The following is a 26,605-nucleotide window of genomic DNA, read 5'->3' as shown; positions in this document are numbered from 1 at the left end:
ATACAAAAATCATGCCATAACATCGCTCCGTTTTCCGTTTTGATGTGAATAAAACAAACAAACTTAACACTAATATTATAAATGTAAAGTTTATTTGTTTGGATGTTTATCCGTCAATCACGCTGAAACTACTGAACGGATTTTGATGAAATTTGGTACACAGGCAGGGTATGAGATGACTTGGGTGATAGAATACTTTTCTATCTCACTATTCCACGGGAACGCGGGGAAAGCCGCTGACAGAAACTGGTTAATTATAATATCTATTGGTAAGAATGTTAAAAAGTAACATTTCAAAAATAATAAACAATCGTATAAATGATATCCAAAACCAATCTACCAAAGCTAGCCTCACATTTAAATATCTGTGGTTTGTTCCATGAATATTGTATGATGATACGTAGTACGTAATCAGGGCGCACTAAACGAACCAACTATTTTGAATATTAAAACCGAACATAAGCCCTCACTTCGATACAATGGCCAATCCTGCGGGATACCGCCCTAATTCTGTATGTGACATACATATTCAATATTTCGATACATATTAGATATAATATAAAAAGGCTATTTTGTATTGGAGACAGTTTTCATTAGCCAATTTATTTGTTTTATGAAAAGAAAAGGATATAACCTTATATTATTATATCTACATGATCCGGAGCTGCGGACTGCCAAGTAAATTACCGAGGTGTTAGTTAGTAAGAGTTTGGCACTCATCGAAGGCTGGAGAAATCATTGGATGATTTTCCTCCCTCAAAAAACACTATATCTTGCAATACCTATTCTAAATCCATTACAGGTTTTGGTCATAAGCTCGATTTTCTTAACACTACTAAGAATCTGCACGGACAGTTGATATTTACTGATGATACAGTCATCAATCAACATCAACTGTCCGTGACAGTCCAATGCTGAACTATGAAGGTACCTCCTCTAAAAGCCTAACAGAGTTACACCACAGTCTACGTTTGGTAGGCAATCTGCATATTGTGATCTCGCAGTATAAAAGGTGTAGGTTTATGTATATGTGTAGCAACTGTATTGCAATATATTTCATCAATTCCTTTCTCCTTGTCTCGTTCTACCCCAGCCTTGTTCAATGTTCAAATCTACCAATCCATAACCAACACTTTATACATAGTTTGCCCCAACACAACACAATAACACGCATACAAATTCCAACAATACCTGACAGGCACATGAAACCTGTCGAACTGTGTCCAAACTTACGAACAATAATCCTGCCTCTCTGCCCACCTTCCGTCCCAAATATTGTGTCCATTACATTTTGAAACTTTGACAAATACTCTGGGGGATCAAAACAAATTAGTTCTCTGGGGATTTAATTGAATAATTCTCAACTAAACGCCTCAAACCGACAGTTGTCGAGTATTGATTTCTAGTACCCTCAAGTGAGGATAACGGTGCAAGTTAAAAAAGGCGAGCGGATTAGTTTGTGTTGAATTTATTAACCAAATAAGCCTTGTTAGTAACTAAATCATTAAGAATATTTTCTTTCTTCGTCAAGGTCTAGTAGGAGGTTGTTTTTTTGCTTTCTAATTGAGACCTCTCTCGATTCTTGTCATTAAGCCTAACTTGCCTGTTTTATTTTAACTTAGATTTTTCATACATTTCACATCAAAACCTGCCTCAGTTTTAAGTTTTCGTACAATACTCATTTGATAGACTATAGTAGTTACAATAAATATTATACCCAAACATTAATCAAGACACAGACTTAAATACTAAACGGTAAGCATGCAAACAAATAATAAATTGACTACCCACGCATCAAATCGTGGTCATGGCCGTTCTAAACATTATACAATATGTCTCGAAATAGAATATTAACGTAATATGAACTTAGAAACCCATAAATCATGTCATGTAACAAATATAGGTACAATACACATAGGATCCGGTGCCTCCTTTAGGTGCAGATGGTGGCCACCGGGGAAGTTTGGAAAGGTAAAAATTGGAGTGAGGTAAAAATGTGGGATTTTTACTCCAGTTTTTCCCAAAAAGAGCCTAGGCACCTTTTGAAGGTTCCCCCATAAAAAAAGGTATAATACACATTTTGAGTTGATAAAGGGCAATTTTTAATGTTGAATATTTTGCATAAATCGCTCGCCTATTACACTTGGACCAAAATAATGGAACCCCACAAAAACAAGGGTGGATTTGCAGAATTAAATAAAAAACTGCACCTTACCGGACATAGAAATGGCGTTAAATCTATTGGATTTTTTTCAGAGACAGCGATTTTTTGGACGAATATTATTGGAGCGTTATGGCTTAGGGTGAACGCTTTGTCACTTTTGATTGTATGAAGATGTTATGGGGTTTTCATGGGTCTTAGGAGTCACTGGTAAGTGGACTGTCAGTTTATATGAAGGGACAAACTTGCTGGCTTGAAATGTTGTGTTGAAAAGTCGAGCCGTCGTACTTAGAGTCATTTAATGGTTACTTAAGCTAATCTTAAGCAATATTTTGTTTTCAAGTAATTCATTAAATGTTTCTGAATACGGCAGCTAGTGTTTATTTATGCACTTACTCATATCTGCAACTTTTACTTGCAGTACTTTCCTTGACAAAGAGATGCGTAGGGATGAAATTTAGATAAGTTGAAAGTTAGACCTATATAATTATAGTATGTTACAAACAAAACAGAACTGTATATGCGAGGAGTTCAATTCCTGAACTTGGCACAAAACAAAATAAATACAAAAACATAAATTACGAACGCACTATTGTACGTTTACGCATAAAATCTGACCGCGTCGTATTATTCAGTCGTAGTCGCTTGCGCACATAAATCTAACGAAATAAATCAATATTTGCAATGGCGAACTAAAAGCGTCCACCCTTTCTGTTTGTACAAATGCAATTCATTCGATTTATACATGATGCATGGCTCGGGAACCACTGGTCTACAAACTGAGATATCACAATGGATTTTCAACTTTGGTAGGCAAGGGATAGGGTTGAAAGTTGAGTGATGGTTTTGGGTTCTGTCAATAATAGAGGCTGGCTTAAGATTATTTAATTCGTGGTTTCATGGCCGTTGGTGTGTTTACTGTTCAGTTGTTTGAGGTGGACTGTGGCTTGAAATGTTACTGAAACTACCACATTATTGGTGGAATCTTTCATTCGTTCCATGAATACACGAATTAAATAATCTTAACCAAGCCTCTATAGTTAACTTATTGACAGAACTCAAAAGCCTCATTCATATTTCAACTCTATCTCTTGCGATTGAAAGTTTACAATCCATTGAAGAACATTTGGACCAAATTTTATTCAGCGATTGCATTCTCTGTCTATCTAAATGTCAGGCACGGTATTACCTATACTAAACAATAGATCAGAACATACTGAACAAAAGTCTAGTCAAGTTTGCAACAAGTTAAATTAGTTAGAAGTTAAAATCAATAACGAAACTATCCAATAGACTCCTACTTCGCACTCCTAATGAAATAAGACACGTGCGACAGCCCTAATCCTAAGAGTGACGTCACTGATGCATCCTGACATTTTATTGGTCGCACGACGCTTTGATCTCGCCGAGCGCCGTTTTCAATTACCAATTAGAGGCGGCATACGATACTTGCATGTGTAGGGTTGGCAGTTTGACTACAATACGTGTTATTTGCGTGTTGCGTCCGAGTTAATGAAGATATGGCTCTGTATACTATAGGTATGTGTGCATTAATGCTTTGCTTGTTCTAATATGTATCTGCGCTATTATAAATATGCAATGTTGCGTCTCTGTGAAATATATAATCAGTTGTGTATAAATAAAACCAAAAATTCTTAACAAGTACCAAGGAGATATTCCTAAACACCCCCTTGTTTTCTTTTTTGAGTAGGGAAAATCATACAACGACTTCTCCCGCATTGAGTGAGGCGAGAGGTAGTGTCAAATTCTTACAGACTAAAAACCACCCCGTTCCTACTCCTACTCTACAAGCCATAGCCACGATAACCCGCTAACTCTAGTATAGCTCCAGCTCTAAACACTCTTAAACACTCCTTTTTGACCAAATCGGGAACAAAACACTATAAAATAGTTACAAATAAAAAACTTCCCGAAAAGTTTAAGTAAGAAAGGCGTTTAATGAGACAGCTGGACGCAATGTGTAATGGTCGCTCAGCCAATGAGATCGAGTTACAATGAAAATAAATTACTGAAATACTTTCAGTCTTACAGCTGACTGGGTATTTTAACACATGTTTTGGTATTCAACGTACTGTTTTTTAAGTTTGTATAGAAAAGTTTTATGCTGTGTTACAGAAATGTGACTTCAAAGGTTTTTGGTGCTTTTTTTTTAATTGAACTTGTCTTACTTGAGTATTTTTTAATATTTCAGTTACTTTCAGTGTAAAGGATGATATTTCCTAGTAACTGAAGGCCATTTTCATCAATCACCCCTAAACTACCTCTTAACTTAGGTGTCACTCGTAGGTTACCAAAATAATCTATTACTAGCTGACCGGGCTTACTTCGTACCCTGGACTACTTCCCTGGACTTTGACAAAATTTGCCAAATCTGTTCAGCCGTACTCGAGTTTTAGCAAGAGTAACACAGCAATTGATTTTTATATATGTACATAGAATATTTCGAAAAATATTTTGTTTTTGTAATTCTTAAAAGAAAACCAGACTGCTACTTGTATATATTAAAACAAACAAATAATTCAACCTCACTTTATTACTATAATTCAGTAGATAACCGAACTAACTACGTCATTCAAGTCAAATCATCATAAATTGTAATGTACACTTAAATACCTATTACATAAGGTATAGTTAAGTCTGCCAAGAATAGCAATTGAATTTCAATTGTCCCAGTTAGGGAGTGACGTCATTCCTCAAGTGGGTTTAACTTGGTTTAACTTTTGTTAATGTATGTAGGTTTTGTTGAACGGTTGCTATGGTAACGAACTTGTTATTCTGATAACTTTTTTGGAGTATTTTTGTGGTATTTAGAATTTCCGTATTGGTTTAATAGTAGCGATATAGTAAACGCAACTTTAGTCATTAGTTTTGAGGTTTTATTTTTTGAAGCTAAAACAATACGTATACCTCATCGATTTACAGAAAATCAAGAATTCTGTCTTCATTAACAATAGTTAATAAAGTTATTGCCTTACTCACTGCCTATACCTATACCTGTCTGACGAGGAACTCGACTAGTTTCAAGCCATGCTAGGGGCTCATATTCATGAGCAGCAACAGATAATTAAGCCGATAACATAATAATTAATTTAGTATGTCTCACGAAACTTGTATTAAAATTCTGTCTGTTTCATTCTTAAACTTTAAATATCAATTTAAACCCATTTTAAATACATTGACCACAACCACACCCCCCGAATCTCATCTCAAACCGGTATTTTTTAAAACCACCATAATAGGGGGAGACTGGGGCATTCTGGACCAATGTAAACTGATCGAATATCCCAACCGGATATTGAATTTTGCCGCGTACGTAACGGAAGTCGTCAGGACTCAATCCCATTGGTCGGCTGGTCGGCTCCATACTTTTTACTTTTTATCTAGTTTATAAATAAATGTTTGTTTGTTTGTAGTAAACTAAGTTTTATAAAGCTTTGCTACTGTATCTCTTTAGTTTTAGTTAGTTTTATCTATTTATGGGGTTTATCTTGTGTAAGATGTTGTTTGTTGGTGGTGGCTACGATATGGGAGTCTGAGAGTAGCTTTTATTTAAGTATTTGTAGAAAGGAGTGATATGAATTAATGTGTTGTCTGTTTTTTGGTATTAATTTAATTATCACTCAATGTTTCATTTCTTGTAGGATTCATTCGGATGAAATCAAATGCTACGCCAATTTGTAGTCTGTAGTTTTAACTGTTACAAGTAATAACTGGTGAATCTTACATCACATGAATAAATATACCCCCCAATTACTCCCTTCCTCAATCCCCAATTCCCCAACAACCCTTTGATTCCTAAGCCCCAAAGGCCGGCAACGTGGCAACGTACTTAGCAACGTCTCTGGTGTTTCAGGTGTCCATAGGCGGCAGCGATGCATATAATCGTTTATCGATATAAAACAATAAACGACCATAAAAAATACATAATTCGAATAAGAACACTTTTTTCGAACCAAGAATCAATTGAGAATTCAATTTTTAATATTTCTAAAACACCGTTCTCATCTTCAATATTTCAATATCTTAAAAACACCGTTCTCATCTTGAATAATCCATAATCGTGATATAATCTACTTATCAAAATCATCAGTGACACGCGCGTGATTGACGCGTGACGTCACACGATCAGAATCATGATGTATCACATCAGATGTTGATGACGCGCCCAATTTCACAAATTGCTGCGCCGATGATGAATGATTCTGATAGTATACTATGTGCGAGGATGTAATGTTGTTAGAAGAGTGCTATAGGGAATTGAAATGGTGATTAAAATATAATTGATGGTGTTTTCTTTAAGAAAATAATCTGTCTGTAGAAATGGTACTACACCATTATTTTTTTGTTTGAATTTTAAAAGAGCCTAAAGAATATTTTATTAAAACAACGGCCGCCATTGTTACGGTTTTTGTTTTTTAACTGGTTATTGTCAAAACCTACTATGGAGTTAATAATATTTTAGCGAAAATTAGACATCACTTAATTAACAGGACTTGTTCCTTCGAGGAAAAATGAACACCAAAACAAAACTGTTAACAAATTTTACTATTCTATAAATAGTTCTTGTAAATAACAATATACACCATAATTATATACCAAGCAAACGATCTAAAGCATCTATCACAACAAATTACGAATACATAAAGAAAACAGAAAACGAGAATTACGCGAATCTTTATGAGAATCGTTAGACACAGACATAGCATACACAACATCGCCCATATCCATACAATAAATAACTTTAATACTCCAAGCATCTTCGCCATTTTTGCCATTAAGTATGGCAACACGATTAGCGTGGCACATAATAATGTTGCCAGACAAATAAGTTATAGCCTTCAGTAATGGCAACGAGCAAAATAAAATGGATAAAACTGCCTTCGCCAATAGCTATTACAATTTCGTTCAATAGGGCAGAGGTCTGTGAAATAAATTGTTTTTGTACATAGTTTGAACATATTGATAGATTGGAAGCCCTTGTGTGTATATGTGTATCGATTCTACGTACTGATAATAGAAAAATAATGTAATAACTTGGTATTGTTCAATATAAGGGGTTCAATATAAGGATTTTTTCTTTCATAAAATCGTTATTGATTAACTCCGAAAATTAAACATTTTTACCGTTTGTGACAGAAAGTTATAGAGTTTTACACAATCACGGTTACCAAATAAATCCTGATAATTTCACAATTTAGAAATTTCAAATACCAGTCATTTTTATTTTTTGTCTTAGCCAAACCTAGGTCAAGACCTCAAGCGGCTGTACTAAGGCTCCGAACAGGAGTAGGAACGGAGTGATTTTTAGTCAGTAAGAGTCTGACACACTCTCTCTTGCCTCACCCAAGGTGGAAGAAGCCATTGGATAATCTCCCCCCTCAAAAAAGACCTCGTGTTTTGCAAATTATATTTTAAAACAAGTATAACGTAAATATAGACTTATTTTATAAATCAATGTCTAGATTAAACTAATTATGTAATCAAAAATATTAACAGAGTAATTAAAAATACCAAATATACAGGTATGTATATTTCCTCACTCACCAAAAACCGCTACTAACTTCAACATACATCATCTTGGGAGGCGAAAAAAATATTTCCGCGACAAATAACACTGATTTACAAGCCAAGCCGTCACATATAACTCTCTTTTTAATGGTACATGTATCATCGAAGCGGAAATGTGTGCAATAAAGTGGATTTATGCCTCGGTCAGGATTATTGGATATAGCTGTTTTGATCATAATTGTCGCGTGTAAAAAACATTTTGTGAAAACATCCTGTAGAATGCATTGACGGAGTTTGATTTAATTATTATTGAGAGTGGTTATATATTTGATAATCTTATAAAAAATGTATTGAGTATCAAATTGGGAAAGTTCTAACTGATTTATAATACTGTTAGACTGCTAGACAGTGCCTTAAGGCTTTAAGTTCACGTGGACAAATTTTGTAGTCAAAAAATCAATATAATTATGGATAATACCTCTAAAAACTACTTAACACGTAAATATTCAGATGCACACAATCGTTAAAGTCAAATTTAAACAGGCCGCCATCTTTAAATATCATAAAACATCGCAACAAAAATACAAGCAAACAAATAAACGATCGTAAAGCGTAAAATGTAATTAAAAAATGCCAAAATATACTAAACGATCGTAAAGCGTAAAATGTAATTAAAAAATGCCAAAATATACTAACATGATTGACACCGGAGACTCTGGTCTTGTTCAATTTAGATAAATTGGTGCCCATTCGTAGCCATTAATGCCGGTCCTCCCCCAACAACTTCTAATTAAACTTCAACCTTATTCTCGTACACATTAGAGTCTAAATTCTCAGTTCCTTGTATAATTTTAACGAATTATTTGGCACAGTTTAGGACACAACGTCTTGGACAAGCACTTATCACAATAGTCTTTGATTTTGAACACAGTTTTTTGGTAAAAAGTTAATAAAAGCCACTTTGGTACAGTCAATTCACGGAAGAGCTGAAAGGTAAAATTTCCATTTTAGTATAAGATACTTTTAGAACTCAAAAAAGTCAAAATCGAACTAAAAAAAAAATGAAATAATAACTCATAATTCCCTATCAAAAATCCAAAACCTACTCAACAACTTGTAGACTCAAAAGTACGTAAAAATCAAAAGTAAAATACAATCATACTCGTAATTACTCAAAAAATCAACATGAACGAATCGTCAACTACGTATTACACAACGTTTAACCAGAGTAAAGATGTGTCAATGCCTTATCACTGCTTACGACATCGTCCTAAAAAGGGCAGGTCTCGTTTCATTCAAGCAAACACACGACTACACTTCAACCTACACAAATCCAGTTTATCATGGTCTGGCTTTGTATGATCTTTCCATACATTCGACGGTCAATTTACACTGGTTTGCACAGCTTGATGTGCCTTGTGTGCATAAGAGTGGGCGATCAAGAATCATTCAAAGTAGGTATACACTCTCACTTTGCAGCTTAACTGTTCATGAATGGGTTTCTAGATTTCAATCATACATTTGGTTTTAAAGAAGAAATTAATATCTTTTTTGCTATGTTAATCTTTTTTATTAATATGTTTTTGTTTCGATCCTAACCTATACTAGACAATATTGTGGATTTGCTAGTGATTTCATCTAAAATAGACATTCAATTTGTATTGACATCAGATAACTGCCTATCTCTGTTAAATATGTATCTAGCCCCATAGTAAATTCTAGAAATTTTTGTTTTAAAATTTTTGTCTAACCAATACTGTTACGAAGTGTTATGACTAATTAAAAATAAACACTAAAGCGATTATAATCAGCAATACTGAGCACATGTCCAAACAGGCCGCGTTTCCCCTCGTTAAGTTGCGGGGTAGGCAGTAAAACCAGTGAGTCATGCTGCACCGACCTGCATTTACTTTTAGTAATCGATAAACTTAGCTCGCTTTAGATTTTGTTTAATGTAAAGATTACTTTACTTGCTTTCTTAATTTGTGTATGATCTTACATACTTTTCTGATTTAATATTATCTATAGGTTTAATTATATAGACCAGAATTTTCGAGTTATAACAGTCTACTTTTGATTTTTGAAAGTTTTTAATGTGTATTTTGTAAATGAAGAATCAAGGAAAATACCTAAATGTTTGCCTAATGGGACTACCGTACCGTACTGCTCTAATGCAATTACAATGCTTCAAACCTTTCTATACCAATAACAAGGGTTCCTAAATATAATTCTTAAGAGCCCTTAACTCGTGTCAAATAGCCAAAATAATTGCCATTGAAAGGCAAGACAAGTGACAAGAAAATTTAATGGTTTGCTTAAAAAAACTTTCGAAGTTATATTGCTTTGAAATATAGCGTAAAGTCACTTTTAGGTACATTTTATACGTAGAAATAACGTTTCGTCTTATCTAAATATTGCTACCTTTTACGACAAAATAAAAAAAAGTACGTGTCTAACATTTTTCATTATCTAACTGACGAACTAAATATATTTTTTAATTTTCATACCTCATCATCATCCCTATTCTTGACTTTTCAATATATTATTGTATAATTAGTATTATTGTATTAATATAGGCTTTCATTGCCTGATGTAAATGAATAAATAAACAAATATCTTAACCAACACACAACACGAAAATATAACCCATTCACAATCACATATTACCGAAAATGATTACGCTACAGGACATGTGGCCGATTGCATAGCTAACCACAGTACACGGATCGATGCCGGTCGCGAGCAGTTTTAAATACTACAAATGAAGGGTTCGACCCCCGGTTAGAGATAACTGCGTTCTAATATAGATTAGTTTTTGTCCAACAGCAGTGAGTAGTGAGATGAATGAGTTTGGTATGTTAAATTTTTGATTGATTTTTTGGAAGTAAATTGTACGTTTTTGACCGTGTTATGATCTGTGTTAGGATATATGTACTAATTTAAGCTGTATTTTAATTCTTATCCATAGCCCATGATAGTTTAGGTACTGCTGGAGTCTAGGCCTCTTCTACAAAAAGGTTTGTCATAATATCCACGTTTGGAAGGGGTTGAATCACAACAAATACTCGTATAGACAATTATCTTTGCAAATCTATTGTTTATAACTAACAGCGTTTTTTTTATACTAATTAGAATGTTATTTAAGTCCATTTCGAAGTAAATTTGGTCAGCTGTTAGTTAGTGTATTTTGCGTGTTACAATATTTATAAACTCAAGCCCTGTTTTTGGAACATTAATAAATTACGTTTTTTATGTTTCTTATGCTTAGGTATATCTATTTGGAATTCTGTAGTTTAGAATTGGTATTTGATTGAAATAATTTTATATTTCGTAAGGTATTTAATTATAGTGAGAGTTTATGTATCACTGTGTAAATATAATGTAATGCTCAATTTGAAATGTACGTGCACTGGTAAGCATTAATTTATTATTAGAATTTAATCAGCCCAAGGACATGAAAGTAAGCTAGGCTAGTTAGACATTGAAACGAATAGCAGAACACCGATATTCTAGCGAGAATGAGCGAGCTTTTTATAAACAAAAACGCCACTTACTGTACTGTCATTAAGATAGTAATTTCCTTGATTTCTTATCAATTCATTTTCTAAATAAACAGAGAGGAATACTTCTTTGAAATACTGTTCACGTTTACTTACATTGTTGTTGAAAAATACTGTTAACAAATTCCTATTCTTAATTAAAAAACCCTTATTCTTTTATTACAGAAGCATAATAAAATTAATAATCGTTTCTGCTTACAGGGAATTTAATTACCCAACGTGGGTGCTTGCTATGACGTAAGTAACGCAAAACGATAAAAGTAAAAGAAAAAATATATAAAAGAAAGAAATGAAAGTAAGAAAATCACCTTGAAAAATTGATATAAAATAATTTTTGACTCCTTATCGGTTCCTTCGGTTTGAAAAACACGCGAGTTGATAAGATACACGTGAGGAACGGTACACGGCGACACTATATAGCTTATATTATCGATCAACACACTTAAATGTTTGTAAACTAACGTCCCTGCAAGGTCACTTAGTCACTGCGAATTCGAAAATGTCTGTTCGCGAACCAACCGGCGCTTTTCCAGCACAGAACACGTCCTCTCCGTTCGGGATCTGACCCCACACTAAACTCTAGCCTCACACAAACGTTGGAACTCTCACTCACTCCCGAACGAGAGGGCCCTATTTTGGCCTCTTTGTTGTCGCTAAGAGGGGTAAATTATTACGGTTTTGCGATAACATAATAGAATGGTGCACTAAATAATCGAAAGGATAACAGTTTTTAGTGTGAGATACGTTTAATATTGAATTTTGTTAATGGCTCCCATTTTTTTAGGTTATAATTCTTCGGTTGGTGTTTTGCTGTTGAGGGAAAGAGAAAGGGATATGGTAACCAGCTGTTTAGTGCGGGAATGTTGGTATTTGTTTACCAACAAGACCATAGACTTCTTTTATGTTGGTTAATACTCAAGGATGGCTGCGAACGGTAATGACTTTTTGATGAGTGATCCTGGTGTTAAGAATGATGTCAGAGTTTGAGATTGACGATTTAGATAAACCGAGTTTTATGTCATTCAAAAGTACTTGATATAAAGATAAGAAGGAATCAGAATAATCGTAATAATGTTGAGTATATGAAATCGAGGTTAAGATCAATGATATGTATTCAGTAACATAAAATATTAATTACCAATTTCAAGAACCTACATATTGCCAAACCTTCATGCTTAACATATTAACATAATATATGTGTATTTATGTATCGTATAATACCTAGATCATATATTTAAGAGTCTAGTCTAGACAGTAAACCCACTAAAATAAAAATAATAACATACAACGAAATTGCAAAACATAAACTATGAAAAAGGGCTGAAAACCTGAAAAATAAAAATAAATTACACTGGAACGTACCCACTCGTGCTCGGTACATAATAAATATAAAATATATCGCTGTAAATCCTGAAAATGTTGTTTCAGCATCGTTTTTATTTTAATGAAACGACAATGTGCTTATGTGAAACAGTTTACAGGCTACTTTCAGCAATTTCAGATGGAAAGTATTGATTGGACTGAATTTTGTTTTAAATTGTTTTGTGAAGACTTGTGAACTGCGGTGATTTGGGATGCAAAGCTTTCATGAGGTCATGTACATTTTTACGAAAATTAAAATCCGATTTAATTACCAAACCTCCGAACTGAAGTTTTTTAACATTAGTTCAATTAAATTGTCAAAAACTAAGATAGATCCTGAGATTTTGGATTGAGATCGCCTTTTAATTTCGGCTTTGAGCCGACCAATCAGAGTGACAAACGTGCTCTTGTTTTAATTACTTTAAACGTAAAGCAAACTCGTAATAAGGGTGCTGATTATCCTAGTAAAACAGATGTTTTTTTTTTTATTTTATGTATTTTCTACACGCAATGCAAAGTCATAAATTGGTAAAACTTGCAATACTCAAAACAATAGACATACAACCCACATGCCATATGGTACACGTAGGTACTAACTACAATTTAAAACGAAGTTTGCAGTTGAGAACTAGATTAAATTCAGTACCTAAGCACTAAGCACTTAGGTGTCGTCTCCAGGCACATTAAGTATTACTTAGTTTTAGTCTTACTTCTAACTCGATAGAATTGCTAATAGCTTAGTTCGACGTACAACATTATCAAGTTGTTTTGTTTTAGTTCTGAGTGAAAAGAAGTTTCTGTCTAGATGAAACAAAGATGAAGAAAGAAGACTTTGATGTGTTTCATTTTAATATATATATTTATTATATAAAAGATATGTTCTAATTTATAAAATGTTTCTTATACAAAAAATTGAGGTTTCCAAAATTGAATTTACACAATATATAATATTATGTTTATGAATCCGAAAATTGAGTTCAGTTATTCCCGAAGCTGCGGACTAAGGGTCTAACGAGGCTCCGGTTCGAAAAGCAGGAGTTGGAATGGGGTTGTTATTAGTCAGTAAGAGTCTGACACTCCCTCTTGCCTGGCCCAAGGCGGGAGAAGTCATTGGATGACTTTCCCACCTCAAAAAAAGAAGAGTTCAGTAATTCATATTTGTTCAGCTACTTAATAATCTTAAAACATTCTTCGTGGTTTTAGGTAATCATTATTACAGCTAAACTTACAATACAATACGTTTACGCCTTTCTGTTACCTGTAACCAAGAAAAAATAACAATTAGAACACACATGAACCCATTGAAATACATTAAAATTATAATTATCATCTCAACATATTTTACATTAGAATATAAACCTTAATCCATTACAATAAAGAACTAAACACAGCATGTGTCATTGTCATAATAAAAAAAAAAAACGATAAACAAATAAACATCATGAATGAACCGAAATCCGAACGCGAACACATCAATCTCCTTTAATGCATTTTCAACTATAACACGTTTGTAATAGAATCGAAAATCAATTGAAGTTTAGAATTTAGGGTACCTTGATCTGCCGTTTAGTAGATAATTAGTTCACAGCTGTATAGAAACAAAAATAGTTACATCATGGCGAGACTCCCGCAATGTAACATATTCATAAGTCGTCGTGTACGTATGTTTGTCGACCACGTGTTGCCTTAGCTTGTTAAATAAATATTGGCCTTGTTTTATTTAGTCTAGAAAAAATATGAGTCTCGTAGGAACAGGCGGGGGTAATGACTAGTGTTTGTAGCGGCGAAAAAGGACATTTATTCGTTCGTGTTTTATGTTTCACTAGCATTTTTCAGTGGTTTTGCTCCCGTTATTGGTATTAAAATAATATCATGTGTTAATCCAGATCCAGATTTCCTGATCGTGCTGTTTTGTAACTATCTCTATTAGGGTGCTTTTTCACCAGACAAGTGTTATGCTACGTTGCTGTGGATGCGTTTTGCTTCAGTGAGCTTCTGATGCGTAAAGCTTAACACTGGTGGAAAGAAACTCGACTAAGCTATGTTTTAAATAGCTTCTCCCCTATCGATACATCATACACTCTAGCTATGGATCTTCCTCATTGCACATCTTCGTAGTACACCTACATAGCTTAGTTACAGTGCAAACGGTCACATAGTTTCACTGCTTAGCTATTACATCTTCGTAGCATAGCTACATAGCATATCTCCGGTGGAAAAGCACGCTGAAACCTCCGGGCCACCACACATTTTCTATGCTCTGTAGAGACACTTGACATAATTAAGAAAGAGCAATGTAAAAAAAGACAAAACTAAGAATTTTCCACAAAGGAAAACAAAGAAGTTTCCTTGCAGCCAAGCTCATTAGCTTCAGCAACATAATTCCTGTAAAGTGGCAATGTGTCCATGTGATGGATGGAACAGTTTTACCGGCATTGTAATGAGAGAGATCACGGCTTTATCTGGCCGCTTGATGTTTGATGGATGCCTGCCCATCGGTGGTAGACGAGGGGAGATAATGCTACGGGAAATATGTGCCGTCACGCCTTTGAACTCTTGTAGCAGATATTTGTAGATATCTTTTGCTTTTTGGTTGCGTTCAATGAATTATGTTGAGTTAGTGTTTAGGTGATATGTTACTTATTAGTTATAAGTTCTCTGATTTTAAGGTCCAGAAATAAGATTAAGACTGACTTACACGGCGGCTTGCAAGCATGAATTCATTCACCTTATTTTATCGAATCGTGTATATTACAAGTGTAATCGTCGCACTCAGAGACATTTAATGATTACTCAAACTATTCATTTGTAACGATAACAATATGTATCGAAGACAATTGCTAAGGATTGTATTAAGTAACCATGTAATGACTCTGAGTACATACGAAGTTAACTAAAAATCACGGTTTACTCACATAAATTAATCGAGAAAAGCTCTACTAGTTTGAGTCACTCAGCGGCGACGTCACGCAGCCTACTGGCTAGCCTAATTAACACGAGTAAACCGTGGTTTTTAGTTAAGTTCCTGTCATGAACAAATCCTCTGTTACATGGTATATAGAAACAAGATGGTTCCCAAAGCAGTAATATTGGCAAAGACATGGACCACCCTTCCAGTTTAGTATATCTATACAGGTTGTTAATCAAACGGTATCTTGTGACATTAGCAAGGAATGTCAAGAAGCTACTGTCACGAGATCACACAATAGTCTCGTCGTTGTCAAAGCAACACTTGTATCACTTGATATTCGACCATATAACAATCTATACATATAAAACTCTTCCGTTACTGAGTGACTGACTGACAGACAACGCACAGTCGAAACTACTGGTTGTAGACAGCTGAAATTTGGAATGTAGGTTCCTTGGGATATGTAGGGGAGCACTAAGAAAGGATTTTTGGAAATTCAACCCCCAAGGGGGGAAAAGGGGTAAAAACGTTTCTATGAAAAATCTTATTCCTTGGGTTTATAAACTTGAAACTTGGCATGAACACGTACATAGGCAAGTAAATATGTTTGACATTATAAGTTTTTTCAAACTACCCTCCAATCGTGATTTAGGGGTGCGATTGGGTGACTGATTTATTAACGCACAGCCGAAACCGCTCGGTATAGGAGTCTGAGATTTTGAACAGAGGTTCCTTTAGTAACATAAGTGAGCACTAAGAAGGGACTTTTGAAATGTCAACCCCCAAGGGGGTAAACGGGATAAACTGAGCCGGGGCTGCGGGAAAGTTCTAACGAGATACCGTGGCCTCGGAACGCAAAGGACAACTGAAGGAACGAGGTGGGTTTTAGTCAGTAAAAGTCTAACACTCCCTTCCGTTCCACCCAGAGCGGGAGAGGTCATTTGATGATTTCCCATCCTTAAAAAAAAGATTTCAGCCTGTGGAAGAAAAAGCCCTGTCGAGATCATTAAAAACGCTATATATAACCGAATTACACGTGGGCGAAGCCGCGGGCGGAAAGCTAGTTGATATATAGTACCTATTACAACAGCTAATAGTAAACAATATTGAATTTGACATCTGAACTATTTCTAATATCAAATACAATATCATTCAAGTAAATAAAGATTCAGGAATAAGTCAATCACCTCATACAAAGACCTTCCAATTAAAACCAATTTGAACTTAATGAAAGTCTAATACGAGTACAAAACTTCATTGAGGCTAGACTATACCTTATAGCCTGTACCTATGCCTGGAATGTAAGGGGGGCTAGTATGAAGCTTCTAGGTATTCTATACAAACGTCGTGCCCATCTCTATTATATGCCACAGACGGGCAACGGCCGGGTACAGAATACGGGTAACGCCCGGGTCTACAGAAAAGACGGGCTGTTGTACAATGGCGGTCTCATACGCCTGACCACTACTAAATTAATGTTTGCTTGCATGTGAGGAGATCCGCTCTTTAGCCCCGCTAGCTCTAGCTCTCTTTTACTGGTGGGTATTAAATGCACGACTGACTTCGGGATTACACGTGTTGCGTCACTAAGCTGCGACGTTATCACTTTTTTATTAGATAAGACATTTATGGGATATGACTAAATGTTCTTGTTTTGTTCAAGCAATAAAATTGTCAAATGATCAGGCGGATCTGTCTTCCATTGTACAGTGGGCGCAAAATGGTTATGTATAGTCAGCTGTTTATGATATAGAAGTTAGTTGAACTGCGAATTAGTTGGAGTTTTTGGTTGTTTTTGTTTGAATTATGGAATGTGACAAGTATAATACGGTTTCTTGAAATACAGCTATGAATTCTGTACGTGATATTCGTTAGAATTATATTTTTAACTGCTTAGTGTCACTATTTGGCACATTAGACATTCATAGTACTCATTTTCATATTTCTGATATTGCCATGTTTCCCCACCCCACCCTCCAAAAATTATACCTGACCCACGAATTAAACCTCTTTTTAGTGGAGTTCGACTCGACCAACTTTACTTTTGTATTAAAAACATACTATAACAAATGTCGGCAATAAATAAAGTCCTACATAGGTATGTACAATATAAATAACTAGTGAAGTATACAATACTCACAGTACACAGGTGAAAATCACCGTCCAGGTGATTTGTTTTGGAGTACCGTCTTAATGTATGTTCCTTGAGCACCAGTACTATTGGTTGCTAACTCGATAGAGAAAAATCCACGAAAACATGTTAAAAAGTGACCGACTTGTTTTAAAAACTATGAAGTGATTGATAAACTTAAAAGTCTTAAATAAAACGGTATACATCTATTTTGTATAATGACTTAAATGTTGGATCTGGTATAAGCTTTATTTAAAAGTGACCAAATCTACCAAATCCCTAGCGTCCAGGCTGTAACTAAGAATTTTGAAAGCCAATTCAAAAGCCTTAACAGATCAAAATAGGGATCATGATCGCTCGGTTAAAGTTGCTTTACTAAAACGATTTTTTTAGTATGGAAAATTATCCATTGACTTCTACCGACTTGGGCGAGGCGAGAGGGAGTGTCAGACTCTTATTGACTAAAACCACCCCGTTCCTACTCCTGCTTTTTGAGCAGGAGCCCCGGTAACCCGCTGTAGTCCGCACATCCCGGTCAACATCAGTCCTACTGGTGGTAGTCTGATGGTTTACTTCAACAATACAATCAAGATAAATAATATTTGTTATTTCCCATATTATAATTTTCATTTCAAGCGACATTCTTTCGAGTATTCCTACCTATAGTAGTGACTGTTAACGCTCCGTGTGTACGTCTAATATTTTTATAGCACCGTCAATATCGGACCTAGACAATTTATGTTTGAAAATATTAGCTTCGATATTTATCTCGTGTTCTTGAAGCGTTGTGTTATGGCGTCATAAATCTTCTAGAATTGAAGCTCACCGTCCATTTTAAATGTGAAAGATTAAAGATTGAACTGATTTAGTTTTGTTTCTTGTTGAAAATGTCGGGGTATTGAAGTATTTTAAGGGTTTTCTAACGTTATGTTTAAGTGATATTGTAGTTTATATCAAAGGGCGTGTATATTATAGCAAATTTTAGGAACATACTAGACTAATTATTTCAGCGAAATGACCAAAACAATTTATACTTTATGAGATATTTCTTAAGGATCACAATCATAAACTAAAAGATTACTTACAAAGCAGGCAGTAAAACTTCATTCATAATAACTATAAGTTGTATTAACATCTGCTCACACCATGACTGAATGAATACATTAACCATAAAATCTCACAAAACCATTAAACCCACCTTTGTCCACACTGCACACCATAAAAATATCCCGAGAACATTTCCGTCACCCAGCATCCCTCATTTTCATTCAAAACGCTTTTTTTTAACAAAACACACAGTTTTCGCTAAGAAAGACCCCCTTAAAAAGTCGTAAAAAATATCATAAAATTTCCATTACTATCCGTCCGGGCAGAGGGGGTTTTGGAAACGCACGTCAAAGGTTAAAAATGTGGACATAAATTATGAAAAGTGGGCAAAATGCAGCAATATATAGTTGGTAAACAAAGAATGATTTGAAAATGGGCGTTGTTGATGTGGGGCATTTGTCAAAATAACCCCCTTTTGGGGAGATAGAAGGACGGGTATAGATTGGTTTCATTGTCAGGGAAATAGGAACGGGTCTGAGGTTTAGCGATACATAATATTGAGTGTAAGGGATTTTATTTTACTCTGCTAAGCTATAGATGTTAGTCTTTATACACAAGCCGAATAAAGTATACGAGTATTACAGACTAGTCTAGACTGTCTAGAGAGCCGGAACTGTATTATTTGGCTCAGCTCGCAAAGTTTTATTGAGTTTATTAAAATATAAGTACGTTTCTAAGGTTTTGAGTATCTAAAATATTTTAAACTAGCTTCTGCTAGTGGCTTCCCGTGGGATAAAAAGTATCCTATCACCCAAGTCAGCTCATACCCTGTCTGTGTACTAAATTTCATCAAATTCCATTCAAATATTCAAATATTGAAACAAACAAAGTTTCATGATATCAGTGTGATATAACCGCCAGTCATTTAATTTTTAACCGACTTCCCAAAAAGAGTGCATAACATTAAAACAATTTAATACTCTATCAACACGTTATTCAGGTTCAAAATTACTTCTAAAACCTGCCATTTTTGACAACACAGGATTTTTCCAATGTCCACGAAGATAACACAAGCATAATATCAATAACCTTAAAAGAAGTTTAGTCGTCTAGCAACACCAACACTGCGGATAGTTGGCAACACTTTCAATTTATATTCATGGCATTAGGCGGGAAATTGGGTGCCAATGAAAAAGCGATATACGCTGATACTGTGGAATAACTTGATACTACTAGCCAGACAAACATTTAGATATAGAAAACAAATAGTATACTTCAGTGTAGGTTTTTTTCAAGCAGTCGTGTGTTCCTCTGCCTACCCTTTCGGGGATAAAAGGCGTGTCGATACGATACGATACGATAGAATCTATTCTACTAAGCTTAAATTCTGAGTTAGTTGAGGGTTGATGAAAGTGATTAATTGTTGGAGAAAGAGAATGCCAAATTGGCATAGTCCACCTTTGTCTAGTGCATAAAATGTAAATAAATAAATAAATTAAAATATTCAAGAATAACTAAAGTGTTAGTTATTTATCGGAACATTATTGAACAAAGAAATAAATTGCGCAGTAAAATGAATTTTGAACGTCTAAAATAAAGAAACCTCACTCCTACTTAACTCTAGTTGGCTATTACTCAACAAACATACACACATGAACATAGCTTTGGCCTAATAGGACCAACAGCTTACCTCCTCATCATTATAAGCTCCATCGATTTTGGCAAAGCAACCGTGTACCAATAATTACCGAAACGCCACATACGTACAGTTGTAAACCTAATAGCAGCCATGCATCCCTTGGAAACACCGTCACAAATGACTGATGTGAAAGGTTGCTATTGGCAACTACGCATGCCTCATTTGCTAGCTATTTCATTACCTCTGTCTGTACCACGGTACGTTTTGACGAGGGCCAAACAACCCTTACTTTTACAACCTTTATAAAACAACCAGCACAAGGCAAACTCAACCTTATAGCTTTATATTTAAAGGTGAACGATGGTGTATAATGTAAGTATGCAGATCAAGTTTGAGACTTTCGAATTCATATCAAAGTTCGGATAAGCAATTTTGAATGTTATTACTATATGCAAAGGGTTGGAATAAGGTGTATCATAAGTTTTGTTAGATTTTGAGAGGCATCAGGTAATGTTAATATTAATATGTTTGTGTTTGATGTGACCTCAATTATATAGGCGTTTAACGTTGAACGTGGGTTAATGTTTGGGGTCCACTTTGTGAAATATTACTGCGTTGAGTTAGATTAAGTAGTGTTTAATTTGTTTAAGTTAGTTATATCTAACACATCAATGAGTATCAGGTGTATTTCTCAACCAATGCACGTGATAAAATATTTTTAGAGAAAAATGATAAGTTCATCATCATTTTAGTGAGTGTAATAATAGTTTACATTTTCAAGACTAGTCAGTTAATAAAACTATAACTTAAAAAAAACTTGAAAATCGCCTTAAATTTCTCTGTTAAAACTACTCAAATTCAAAATTGGTTCACCCAAACGGTTCACAAATACATTAACGTAAACATTTCAAAAAAAGAAAGAAATAGTAACCCAATAACCGAATCATAATAAAAACGCAAGGAATACGCCCTCTTATCTCCGCCTTCTCACAGATGACGTATTTTTTCGCAACAAATCAGTATATAACGGTGAAACCTAATCATCTGGAAACTATTCTCTATTCAGGAGCTTGAAATTTCACGAAAAAAAGGTCTAGGGAAATACGTCCCGTCTCGAAGGACCAACACAAATTGGTCCTTCGGTCCTTATAGTAAATTCCCGCTGTGGTTTATGCAAATCAAAGTATACATAACCAGTTTATCATGGTCTCGCTTTGTATGATCTTTCCCTACATTCAACGGTCAGTTTATACTGGTTTTGTGTAGTTTGATGTGTAGCTGTGTATTCGAGGGGGTGGAAGGACCATGGTATCCTGGTTTTAAAGGACAACAACGATGTGCTCGCTCAGCCATTATTTCCACGTGATTAGACATGTCAATGCCATGGATGTGAGATAATTTTTAAAAATAGGGAGCCAGGTGAATAATATGGCACATTATGAAGGCTATTATTTTTATGGCAGAAGTTGGGATGAGGAAATAATTTGATAGTATGAATATTGCATGGTCTTTATTTTAAATGACATCAGAAGACATGACGATAAGAAAATCATTTTCCATCGTTAACGAGGTGTAACTGTACATAGTTAAAAATATGGATCCGTATAAAAAGTTATAAGTATAAAGAAGCTGAATTCAGTTTTCTAAGTTACATAGACTTTAACAGTCACTTTATTGCCAGGATCTCAGTAACTCTTGTGAAACGAACTTGACAATATAACCAGACTAAATAAAGTTCAAATTCACAAACACACCACACATCCCAGACATCCTACCACCAATAAAAACATAGGGACCCAACTCTATCCACTACGAAACCTAATAGAAAAAAAAACTACGAGTAAGAAAAATATGACGTGAAAAATCCTCGATTGCTCTCAGCGTTCCCATGATATATCTTGCGGTGCGTGCAGACGACGGTTCAGATTAACATAGCTGGATGTGGCGGGCTTGGACTAATGCAGGCATTTATCATACACCATACGTCTTGGGAAACAATTTTCTTATGGTACATTTAGTTTGGAGCGATGTTGAGTTGCTTTTTCGTTGTATATTAGTTTGTAGAGTAAATTGTTTTTGGTGTGGGTAAGTGGTCCTAAGAGTTGAGAAGACGGGAATAAACTTGATACAACAACTAAATAAAAGAGACGAATGGAATTTACTGGAGGAGGCATAAGCATAGGTATAGACCCATTATGGGGTTCCTATTAACAAAAATATTGAAGATTATGTTGTTACTTAATCATAGGATATAGAAATAAAACTAGGCTGAAATAAATAAATAAAGTGATCCTAAAGACCGCAAGATAGAGTGCGTTTTACCCGACTGCGCCAGAAGGAGAGTTATGTTTTTAATTGGAATTATTCAGTCGTGATATGGAAAATGAATGAGTATAAATTTTCTGATAAATGAATAAAAAGATTAATGAATGCAGATGAACGGAAAGAGATATATGCCACAATCGTTTGGTTTGTAACACCCAACTTACACTTATTATGACTTTTTCGTGATTCCAAACAAAACAAATGAAAAAGTGAAGCACCCAACCACTTTAGGACAAAATATTTCGACGACTTGACACGAAAAACACACAAAAAGAATTGTCAACTCAGAAACACTCAAGAACACCATCTTTTTACAACAGCAAATTATAACCTGCGGCTAAAATACAATCGAAAGAATAAGACAGTACTCGTCAAATAACAAGAATGAGACGTGACGTCACATAATGTGGACGTTCCTTAAAACCGCAGCAAATCAGTGCTGATACAAGCATTTATCTCGTGAGGGGGAGATGGGATAAGGGGGCATCACTTACACCCTTGGACCCCAATATTTCTATTGCTGCGCGTCAAAATGGGGACAAACTTGCACCTAAATTTATTAACGTGAGTCAGCACTTGTCCTATGACAGATTTATTTTTTCTTCGCTATTGGAGTATAGGTTTTCGTTTAAGTTATGAGTTGTTGTGTGATGTGAGCGTTTAGTTTGGGGTGTCGGTAATGTGTGGTGAAAGTGCTGACTAATGCTAGTTAGGATCGATTTTTCTACTCAAAATTTTGGAAGGTTTTAAGGGATGGTGTGTGAGGAGAAAAAGCATCTAGTGAGTGGCATTTTTCAATCGTAAAATACATTGATTTTTTCAGTTGATTTGAAACTGAATTGGATCTCTTTTCCTGCCATGAGCATTAGATATATTCCCCTTTACTTAAAACATAACAGAAATTACGTTCTTAACAACCTAAAGTGATCTGTATTTTTTCTAGCATGTTGCTATGCTACACAGCCCTTGAAACCAATAATTTAACCACAAGAAGAAAACAAATAAAAAAAAACAACCATCTTTTTAATTCAACTCGCATACATCGTGATGTTATCGACATTTCAGCCTGCGTTCGTCCGATAGGGTAGCGGGTTCGAGGCCCGAGTCGTGCTGATAACACCGTGATGTAAGAGCGCGTGCCTTCGCATATGTTCCCTACATTACCGATAACAGGCGATTCGGGAATTTTTGACAAGGGATTTTCAATCTTATGCTGTTATATTAAGGGTGTAGAAAATGTGAAGTGTTTCATTCATTGGCTTCGCATGCCCATAACTTTATAGGTACTGTGTGAAAGAATGATGTTATGTGAAAGTTGATGAAAAGAGATGGGAGTATTTGTAAAATATTTATGTCTGTAGAAATATAATAATTATGGTTTTCATCTTTCAGTTTGGGAGAGCCATGCTTCGGCACGAAAGGGCCGGCTTGACCGAAGTGATACCACGGCCTCACAGAAAACCGATGTGAAATAACGCTAAGACAAACATAGAACTAATTTTCTTTTAATCTGATAAAAGTATGCAATCATCTCTAATATTATGAAGACTTACTTCAAAATATTCTTGGCACAAAACTTATTTTTAAACAACAAACTTAATTTATTTTCAATAGCCAAACAACTTAAAAAGAAAGTGCTACAAGAAAAATCATTTAAAAATGATCCCATAAATCATTTCCGCGTCACGAACTTTAGTTGACTAAATAACTATTTTAATAGTCAGCCGACTGATGAGAGGGGTCTTAATAGTCAATAAAGTGATAATTACTGGGGTCTGTTGACTATCAATCATCATTATATATAAAATGACTATGGTATTATAAAGGGGGGGTAGATCACAACTGTGTTCTCTTAAAGAATCATTGTGCTTAATTAAAATATTAAGGGAAATGCGCTTGTGAAGTAAATTTTTGTGTTATTTATTTGTATAGAATATGGTTTCATTGAAATTTGAGTGCCTCGTTAATAGGGCTAAAGAAAAGTATAATAAATTGGGAATATTATTAATATTATTACCCACCATGGCTTATCGTGCTTTAGAATTAACGACAGTATGCGTTGAGCATTTGACATTGCTGGAGCGTCAGTTTTTTGGAACCAATTAAGAATATTGATACATTTACAGAACAGCGTATAAAAAAACCTTATTTTAAATATAGATAGCCATAATTTCTTTAGTCTAATTTCTATCACGGAATTACACCTATAAATAATTGTTTTCAGATAACGTAATACCGTATTTCAAAAAGTCTCCGCTATTATCATCAAACCAAAACACCTAGAAATCTCGAACCAAACAATGAAATCACATAAACAGTACCACACAATAGAACTATCTACATATACAAGATTCCAGTGAAACTAATGACTAAATCATAGGCAAGTTAACCGTTCACTGCGCGTCGATCTTATTAAACCCTTTGTTACTGAAAGGGTCGCTAAGACCCGTCTGCCGAAGAAACTATCTGTCCTAATGTATGGCGGAATTAATACCCACTCACGGTTAAGTCTTCGGAAGCTATTGTTGTGGAAATTTCCAGTTTTAAGCGACGTGACAATATGGAGTGTGCGGGATTTTCTGGTAAATGTTAATTAATGGAGCTATCAATAGTTCTACCTTTTTATGGTGTATGTACTTTATTTTTTGTGTAATGTAAATTGTAAGTCTAACGTCTAATCACCGTACTCAGAGTTAGTTAATGGTTACTTAATATAATAGTTATGTATTTATAGTATTTTATAATATGTTTTAGTATAGTATTATTGTATTAATATGGGCCTTCGTTGCCTGATGTAAATCAATAAATAAATAAATAAATAAATAAAATTAACCCAAAACTTCAGTAATTGTTTTCGGTACAAAACTGTTAATCATCGTTCAAGTAATGACTCTGAGTGCGTAGTAAGTTTATAACTGTTCAGCAGTTCTATATTTCCTTGACAGATTGCACGGCAACGTATCTCGCAACAAAATATGTAATTGAATAAAAATTAAGTTGATAAAACATACACATAAATCTAATTTTATTATAACTTTCGTGAGACATACTAAATTAATTAAGTACCATTTTATCTTCTTCACGTAATTGTTTAACGAGGAACTCGACTATTTTCAAACCGAAATTCGAGACGCCAGTAGCAGCGTTACAGTCGCCGCGTCGTGTGTCGCAGAATGTCGTTCATGAATATGAGCCTCTAGCATGAATTGAAACTAGTCGAATCCCTCGTCAAACAGTTGCTCAAGTAAGCCTTTTGATAACATAATAATTAAAGTAAAACAAAGTTGATCAAACAAAACCTTTCTAGACTTTTCGCCTTTAACGAATAAAAATGGTAAACGAATTAGTACTTACGTCGGCTCTAGGCTCCATTAGGCTTAATTTATTGTTTTACATACCTGTAAGCAAAAAGAATAACAATTTGTAACAACAGTTTGCTCGCAAAGTAAAAATAAGTATATTTAACAAATTAAGGTTACCTACGCTAGCACGAAAAGCTTATCGAAATATATTTAAGCCATTTAACATTGAACCTTATGGTATGGTTAAGATATGAATTATTGCTGAGGCCTTGACCAAAAGTCGGCCACAAAAAATTAAGGTTATATGAAATAGGCCAAACAAAATAAGTATTTAAGCTTGTAGAATTGAAATTAAAGGTTTCGTGGATATTGAGAATGTTTTTTTCATATCGTCACGCCTTTAATCCCTTAAGGGGTAGGCAGAAGTGCACCTTGTGGCACTATAATGCCACTGTAGAATTTAGACCTACTTTTCACAAGTTATATGTTTTAAGTCCCATGTAATAGGTGGTGAGCCTTTTGCCATATACTTTTTCAGACTCCTTGCTACAACTGAGAAATCTTCGAAAAACCGAAAAAGAGATTTAGAATTTTTTAGGTTTTCATAAATCTATATTACAGCTGGTTCTCTCACCTAT

The 26,605-nt window shown here is 34.8% G+C and overlaps 1 protein-coding gene across 10 annotated transcripts in view; it reads right to left on the bottom strand.

Annotated features, from left to right (window-relative positions):
• Nucleotides 1-26,605, bottom strand: part of LOC118267214 (uncharacterized) — a 383,867-nt gene that overhangs the window by 161,873 nt on the left and 195,389 nt on the right. The window contains exons 1-2 of one of the 10 annotated variants that reach the window (XM_050703325.1): nt 11,559-11,828; nt 8,387-8,676 (exon numbers count right to left, since the gene is read on the bottom strand). The exons of 8 other annotated variants lie outside the window; for them this stretch is intronic. In XM_050703325.1, coding sequence (XP_050559282.1) covers nt 8,387-8,440 — 54 coding nt within the window. In that variant the 5' untranslated portion in view covers nt 8,441-8,676; nt 11,559-11,828. Of the gene's footprint in view, nt 1-8,386; nt 8,677-11,558; nt 11,829-26,605 lie in introns of those variants that run through there. One more of the 10 variants, XM_050703326.1, reaches the window with a different exon arrangement.

Source organism: Spodoptera frugiperda, chromosome 23 (assembly GCF_023101765.2).
Source record: "Spodoptera frugiperda isolate SF20-4 chromosome 23, AGI-APGP_CSIRO_Sfru_2.0, whole genome shotgun sequence".
NCBI classification, from domain to species: domain Eukaryota; kingdom Metazoa; phylum Arthropoda; class Insecta; order Lepidoptera; family Noctuidae; genus Spodoptera; species Spodoptera frugiperda.
The sequence above is the reverse complement of the archived record's forward strand: the minus strand, read 5'-3'. Positions and strand labels throughout refer to the sequence as shown.